We start from the raw sequence: 8343 nt of genomic DNA on the forward strand, positions 1-8343 counted from the left end.
TTTGGGTGAACAGCCCTTTTAACAATGGTTTACACGAATGGGTCATGGCTGGTTATGAGAACATCATCTATAGGCCTAAATAACATATCCTTGCTGCTGTTATCATTGGCTGTTTTTCCTGAGGTCTTTGCTTGCTATTGTAGAATCAAACATGAGGACTTTGCAATTCATATTCTCAGCTACCAATACAGGTTAAGTAATACCCTCAGGCAAAACTAGCTATGATGGCTCAGTTGTTTCAAGCTATAATCTAGTAGTTTACATTAAGGGCAAAATCTCTTGCATCAACACAAAACATCTTGCCCCAGCAACTGGAAATGCGAGGTTGAGCCAACGTTTGGTGGCATCTCACAATAATGTGGCCAGTTGGATTTAGATTGCACTCTTGAATGGTTTGATCCAGGGTAAATACTGTGTGTGTTTTTTTTTTTATCTTTAAAAAAAGATTATATTAAAAGTATACTATATTTAAGCATTTTAATTAATACATTCATTTGGGGTGAATGGAGTTTATTTGTTGTAGATGAAAAACATGGAGGGTTCTAATCAAAAAAAAAAAAAAATGGTTGGATAGCCAAAAAGGAATGTATGAAATGTTCAGCTGCCTGTCTAGCTTGCAACATCATTTTGCCAAAAGAAAAATAAAAGAGATTACATATATTTTCATTTTACAGAAATATCTCTATTATTATCATAACTCCCAAGTGTTCGTTTGTGATTGGATGTTGTTCATTTCTCGGTTACTCTTTTGTACACCATTTGTAGATAATTTATAAATGTTTATACTTAATTTACAGATTTTCAGACTTTTTTAGTGCTTTAAGATTTAATATTCAACAGTGCGTGTTCTCCATGGTGTCTTCAAGAAGAGATGCTCAAGTCTGCAAATTCTGTGCTTGCTCTGTGAATTAAAGAGAAAAAATAACTTGTTGGTCTATATTTACTGATATGGACTATTGTGTGGCTGTGCATGTGTAGAACTGTGTAAAATATACATTTTCTATGAAAATAAATGTGATATTTTTCAAGATCAGACTTGAAATTTAATGGCAAACCACACACAGTTGCTTGTCTCCCAACAGCAAACTCCAAAATAAATATAGAGACAACCCAGTAGATGGCAGCAGTGACCTCAGTATCTTGGAATTTCTCACTTAAGGCATCATGGTTAAGGTGAGCGAATTAATATTTCTGTGTTGTGGATGAAGGGTGCACTTTTCTCAACTCTGTCAACATATTCCAAGAAGCGCATTTATTACATTTAATGATGGGGTCTAACCGGGCAGCAGAACTGGAGATTATTTGTATATTGTAGACTGCTGTGACTTATAATGATTCTGCTTTAAAAGGAATAGAGCAGCACATTCTAATATTATAATTGCCTATTTTATCCACTTCTGAGGTGTCATCCTGCTTTTTTTTTGCATGCATCAGGCTTGTGTTACTCACACTGTTTAAAAATCAAAACATTTAATTAAACGGTAAGTTAAAGGAATAGCAATATTTGCTCCATGAAACACAAGATATTTCTGAGGGAAAAAGGAAATTCAAAATAATAATAATAATAATAATAATAATATTGATAATAGTTATAAACACTGTAAAAGTAAAAGTATAGTTCATATGACTTTGTGTGAATTAAAATGATACAATTATATACAAATAATGTAAAAAGTATTATTCTATTTAGTCGATATTTTGAAAAATGTGTTGCATTGAAGTAATCAAATAAGAACACTATTATACTTGCACAGAAAAGAGCTATCTTCAAATGTCTACCTTTGTGTTTCATAGAAAGATTACCCCTTGAGGGTAGGAAAAGCAGGACATTTTTGCTGAACTGAATTGTTGTTATATGGCAAGCGCTGAAGAACCATTCTTCAAAATGCTCTAATTTTGTGTTCCATGGAAAAAAGCAACCACTCAGAAGTCTGGAAACATAAGGGTGAAGGATAATGTAAGAACCCTCATTTTAGGGAGACGTTTCTCTTTAAAAAGGCTGCTGAGAGGAAAAGTGCTTGAGCCTGCTGCAGAGGTTTCAGCGGAATAGGCTGCACCGAAATGCAAGAGGATGAAGTGCGGGCCTGCCCTGCCTACAGAAAAATAGGAGGAGAGCGAGAAATGATTATGCTCGTATATCACAGCGCTAGGCTTCTCTTGCTCTTGGCTCGGCTCTCCTTCCATTCAGGAGTGAGCTGTAATGATCCCGGGGGGCCCTGGGCCAATGGATGTTTAAAATTCTCTCCGGCTTTGACCTCTCGATCAACGCCTTCTTTTAACAAGGGCCCTGAGCGGGGACATGGGCACCCATTCATCTTCCTGCTGGTTTCGTGAATATTTCAGAGGCTGTAAAGCAGCTCCTTTTCAGAGAGCAGTGTCTTACTGACCCCTGAATGACAGAGGTGTGTTCAATAGCAGGTAACTCATCGGATGGGTCAGGGTTGGACACAATGGTGCGCATTTGTCATCGTCTTCATGAATATGTTTTGACTGAGACAGAAGAGTCTCCTTATATGAACCACCGTGTCCATTCTGAGACTCCCTATTAATACTGAATGCCGGTAAACTAAAGCGTTGCTCGAAGCTTCATCTGCAGTTAATGTCCACCACTTACTTCTATTATAAGCTTCCAGCCCCACTTTGAAGGGAGACGTCTGCCTTGTGCCACCTAAGATCTGAGCGGGAATTTGCAAGGCTGACCTTTTCCCGAAACTAAAACAACTTTTAGCAAATTTATAGTAATTGAAGCGAATCGAGCGCACAACCCCTGTGCTTCCTGAGGGAAGGTGTAGAACGACATTGCGGGTTAGCAGTAACTTATCTCTCCATCCTGTAGGGAGCAGAGTGATATACATCCACGACACGCACTGCAGAGCGCATTCATTCATCACCTGCATATAAATTCAGCTCACACTGAGCGAGAGCGCCTCTGCTCAACTTTATCCATAGATCAACGTCACAAAGGCTTTGACTGAGGCTCCCAGACTCTCCCTCACTACTTTTCCAAAGGGTTCCCACTGCTCCGATTGACGGACGCCTATGCCTTTGTTTGGTAAAAGTGATACATTTGTTGTTTTATGACTTCAACTCTGACTTTGCCCTCCAGCTTGGGCGACTTTTTAACAATTGTGACTTTGTTAACATAGCCCTGACACTGTAAATAAAGTAGCATACTTTTTTCCTATACAGACGAAATAGCATTTTTACTAAATTCAGCCCTCGTTGTTTGTAAAGTTAATAGTATAAAAAGAGCAGGATTTTTATCATGCAACACATTGGTGACATTTCACATTCTGATTTATGTGTGGAAGGTGATCCAATCATTTAGCGGCATGGAGTGAAACATGACGTTGGGGAGATTGAGATACATGTGGTCATTGTGATATATTTCATTCTCTAAGTAGGTTTACTGTCATTCTGTGTTACTGTGCCAACTTATCATCACATGATGCTCATCAAGAAAAAAAAGTGCAGCTGTTTTCACGTGAAATAAAATAGACTAGGCTGTCAAAATGGGTCAAACTCAATGGCGGGACAGTTTACTGACCACCATTTCATATTGCTACTAAGCTGTTGTTCACCTTTGAGTATTACGGTTCACGGCCGTGGTCTGTCACACTGCTAACATCTGGACATCTGAACAGATGGGACTGAAATGATAATGGTATGTAAACTGGGCCATGGGGGAAAATTCATTTTCAAAAGCACTCCAGCAAAAGGCATTGCAACTGGACGAATCTAGTGATAGCTGGTTTGATTCAGATTAAATGCATAGCTGCATCTCAAGATTCATAAGCTAAACGTATAATATCCATTGCATACGTTTTTACCTTTGCACGAGGGCACTAACTTTTACAACCAGTCTGCTCTTATGCAGCTCTTGGCATGACCGGTCCTTTGATTTATTCTTTGCATTAAACGTTGGTACAGTGTGTGTCCTTGCAGAGGAATTTGTGGCACTTATCAAAGAGCAGGACATAAAATCGTGCTTCATACTGGCGAAAGATGCCATCAAGCACTAAAGAGCAGCAAAGGTACAGGTCATACCGTGTGTTCTGACTGACAGGAGATTGATGATGCTCCCTTTATGAGATCTTCTTTAGTCAGAAATCACAGAGTGTTTAGTGATTCACACTGACTCTGAATATAAAGGGAAAAGCTAAAGCATATCTCTTGGGGAATATATAACCTAACATGTCATAATGATGCATTGACTTCTACCAAAGATATTTCAATATATGACTAAAGCTATATGAAAAATTGTTGTCACTCTGGTAAGTTGTCTCAAGGACTATATATCAGTGACTACAAGGGTTTGAGTCAAACATCCAATTTCTCACAGCAGTGATTTTGTATGTTAAATTTAAAAACCTAGTTTGAAAGCCTTTACATATTTATAAACCAAGTTATATGTATACAAGGATTTAAATAAAACACTACAATGTGTTTTGGCAAAGACATTTGTTGTCATGTCAGTCTATAAAATGCTGTTCATGGTTTCTCTGTCATATTATTTAACTGGCAATACTCCTGTGACCTACTGCAGGTCCCTTTACAGGGTGTATATACACAGCAAAATTCAAAGTGTTAAATTTACACTAGTAGTGTGAAATCAACACTTTTTCGGGGTTTATATAGGTCCACACTGAATCGAGTTAATTTTACACTTTAAAAGTGTACATTTTTCAACTCATTTAGAGTGTTATAAAAACACTGTGAGTGTTCACATTTAACACCATTGGTGTGTTTTTCTTTTAGTGAAAGTTTCCATTTACACCTATTAAGTGTTAAAACTACACTAAGTGTGTCAATATTTTAACACTAATGGAGTTGTTTTTAACACTAAAATAATGTACATTACCCTAAGCCTAAGGTAAATTTTCTCTATACTCAGTTCAAATAAATAGTCACAGAAAATGTATTTATAAAAAAAAAAAAACAGATAACACACCCAAATCGACTTAACCTTTTATTTTTTAAATAAAAACATAAAATCACGCAACCAGTCAACCAACCAGCTTAAACCAACATACAAAAAGGTACAATATATTCACCATCTGACCCATATGGAATTTGTAGATCAAAAGGTCTGTAGAATTTCAAAGCACTGGCCTTAAGAAGTCCACTCACACCGGTATGGTAATGTTCTGAGAAGTGTTCAGTAAAAGCTGTTCTCCATCATCTACTCTTCTTCGGCGACTTGGTCCTCCTATTTCAAAAATCTCAGAGCGCCCCCGTTTTGGGTTCTTCCTTGACAAAGTTTTAAGGCGCCAAGAGATAAACCCGGTCCCCTTCTCTGGATCATAAAAATGTTCCTTTTAGAAAGATAAGATGTTTTAGTAAGGTATGACATCAGCATATATTCAGCAAAAGCATATATTCATATATAATTTAAAATGTGTTCTTACGTAGCCCTTTGCTGAAAATGGGTCTCTCAAAGAAGGAAAGAGACTAACAATTCCTAAAGCATAAGTCTCACGCTGTTTATGGGTGGGGATCCTCCTATAAATTGCATATATATAAAATATTTATTTTTAATGTTGACAAAGCCTTTATGGGAAGCAATTTGTATTTATTGTGTTTGTGCACTGAAATCTTACCCGTAAGTCTCTGTCATGTGACTGACAACAATATTGACAAGTTGGCGTCTGGTGCTGTGCTTCAAAGTTTTAGTTGCCTGGTATTCCTCCAAAACTTCCTCACCACCAGATTGTTTTTCCAGGGCATCTTGGATAGTCTGACATTAAGCATGGTTGTAGTAATGTTGAATAAAAAATGTAAAATGTAAAAATAAACAAATAATAATAATAATAGTAATAATAATTATTCTGACAAATTAACCATAAGGTAAAACATGTATACATACCTGTTTTGCCTTTTCAGCATCCAATGTCTCTCTGCTGCAAGCCCGTGGAGACTGCCTGTTCACTGCTATGTCTGCCTCATCATAGTCAGCTGAAGAGACTGAAAGAGTATCAGTGCATGTGCTGGGGGTCGAGGATCTTGTTGGTGTATTCACTGAAACAAAATCAACAACAATTTTCAGGTTTCTGAAATGCCTTTTTTCTGAAAATTTCAACAACTTAAATTTTATTTAATTATATTTAATTTCCACTACTATACTAAATGTTTAAGGGCAAGTGTGTTTTTAGTCACCATTGTTTGTGTGTTATTGTTCAAGGAAAATCATTTGTTACATTTCTGATTTTAAGAAATAACATTTATTGTACAGATCATAACTGTCTGAAGTGTCACTGCTTGCTTACCCTCTGGCAGGCCAGCAGAAAGTTCTTCCAGACATTTAACAGTTAAACATAAATGTGGATTGGCTTCAATCAGTTCTTGGAAGATGTCCTCCTCCACATTGGTGTCTGTGTCATCAAAGACTTGAAGAGCTGCAGAGCTTGCAAACCCAAATTTGCTTTTAACTGAAAAATAATTATATCAAATACACATGAACAAACATTTAAATTTGTTTTTATCTTTTAGTCAAAAATTAACTGATTTTATGCCTCTAACACAGCCGTTTCCCTCTCTTTCTCTTTAAATTAGCACAAGCTTACCTTACCTTCAGTGAGAAAATCTTGGAATGTGAAATCATTAGGCAATTTCACAAATTTCTTCACACCTTGACAATGCACTTTCATCAACATGATGATACTTGCTGATAGAAAAAGCAAAGAGTCACATTAAGATAAGCTTGAAACTTCCGCGTTTCAAAACGGAGGCAGCATGCATACGACGTATTTGTAATATTTCAAATGTTCTTCAGTTTAAACTAAACATCGCGCGCCACTGTTGACTAAACGCGCGAACGCAATATGAGGGTATAGCACGAACAAACATGGAAAAATATTATACCTGACCTGGGAATAAAAGTTTCACAAACAGTTCCTTGCTGAACTTAAACTGCGTTATTAGCCGTCTTAGTCTGTACTAAGCGCGCTCCGTTTCGTATTAATTCCTCGGTCCATACAAAGTTTCGTTCCGTCATTGCACATTAAGCGCGCGCACACATTAGATATTTCAAATATAGGTTGTGTTATTTCCGTTCGTCTGTTTTAACGCGCGGTTTAATAGTTAAAAAAATAACATCTGCCACACATAATCTTGAATATTACAAAACCAAGGTCGAACATAAAAACTGTTAAAGTACTATTAACTATGCTAGTAGTTGATAGTTTTTAATCTAACGTACCTTTGCAGCTCTCGTCTCGAGTGGGTTGTCTACTGTGTAACGTGAAATAAATGAACATTAGAACAATGCAAATAGATAAACATTACCATAAATGTAATATAAAAGTGTAAAATATAAACATTAATAATAAAAAAAAGCAATTAAAAGAATATTATACATCTTAACACTGCCGTCTTCACGTGGCCGTCCGCCATTAGACATACAGGAAGTAATGTGCAAGCACCGGAAATTGGATCTACTCATCAGAAGTGTTGTTTAACTTAACACGCTGTAATTACACTGACTCCTAGCATTGATTTACACTGCAAGTGTTAATGTCAGAGAAATCAACACCAGAATCAACACTTTGTAACTCTGAAAAATTAACACTGGAAAAACAACTCGATTGATTTTGCTGTGTAGGATGGGCAAATATTTATACGATGTATATTTAAAATAACCAAAACATGTAAAAGTCCCAGTAATATCGAGAATGTCATGACTAACGTTACAAACTATGTGTGCGCAGCATACATAAAGTTACTTTCGCTGGACTAGCATAAAAGTATGAACTAGCCTCGCCATATTTTGCAAAAGAGCAATATGCTTTATCTTGATTAACAGCTCAAGCAAACTGTACTTTTTATGTCAAGCTGGCCTGTCGTTTTTGTAAATGTCCATTTTTTCTGTGTATAGCTATTTCCAGATATATATATATATATTTTTTTTTTTTTGCTTAGGACAGTTTGTCTGTCAACAGGGGACGCTTGCGCGCCACACCGCAGCACTCTGCCGAAGCGTTCGATAGCTACATAATATAACTTCAAATAGCCTATAGTTGAACAAATACGTACACAAAGTTCAAGTGAAGTATCTTTTGTCTTATACTTCCGATTTTACACTTGGTTCTCTTACATATACATACCCATATTACCATGCAACAATTGCCGGCAGTTTTACGTCCTTAACTTTCGTACGTACACGTTGCACAGATTGTTAGTCGGTTCAAATCGTCTGACGCTCGTCTGAAGTGTCATATTTTAAATTAATATCACTGGTGTTGCTGGTCGTCTGTGCACATGACAGTTACAGGCAAGATTGGGGGGCTTCAGGACAACATAGCACACATGTATTTCATTTGCTGAGGATTATGCTTGTGACATCTA

The 8343-nt window shown here is 36.8% G+C and overlaps 2 protein-coding genes across 2 annotated transcripts in view; one reads left to right on the forward strand and one right to left on the reverse strand.

Moving 5' to 3' along the window:
- The window catches only part of LOC122326555 (RIMS-binding protein 2-like), a 44152-nt gene extending 43124 nt beyond the window's left edge, over positions 1-1028 (forward strand). The window contains 1 exon segment of the mRNA XM_043221521.1: positions 1-1028. This exon segment is cut by the window's left edge and continues 1748 nt beyond it. The gene's annotated coding sequence lies outside the window, so the exon portion shown is untranslated.
- A 939-nt stretch (positions 1029-1967) lies between these two features.
- LOC122326956 lies at positions 1968-7564 on the reverse strand. Its single transcript, XM_043222182.1, has 8 exons — positions 7356-7564; positions 7199-7230; positions 6569-6664; positions 6267-6428; positions 5867-6018; positions 5601-5737; positions 5409-5502; positions 1968-2093 (listed from the first exon to the last, which is right to left on the reverse strand). The coding sequence occupies exons 1-8, from the start codon at positions 7439-7441 to the stop codon at positions 1968-1970; spliced, it is 885 nt and encodes a 294-aa protein (XP_043078117.1). The 5' UTR covers positions 7442-7564.
- Positions 7565-8343: the final 779 nt, after the last annotated feature.

Source organism: Puntigrus tetrazona, chromosome 21 (assembly GCF_018831695.1).
Source record: "Puntigrus tetrazona isolate hp1 chromosome 21, ASM1883169v1, whole genome shotgun sequence".
Taxonomy (NCBI): Eukaryota; Metazoa; Chordata; class Actinopteri; order Cypriniformes; family Cyprinidae; genus Puntigrus; species Puntigrus tetrazona.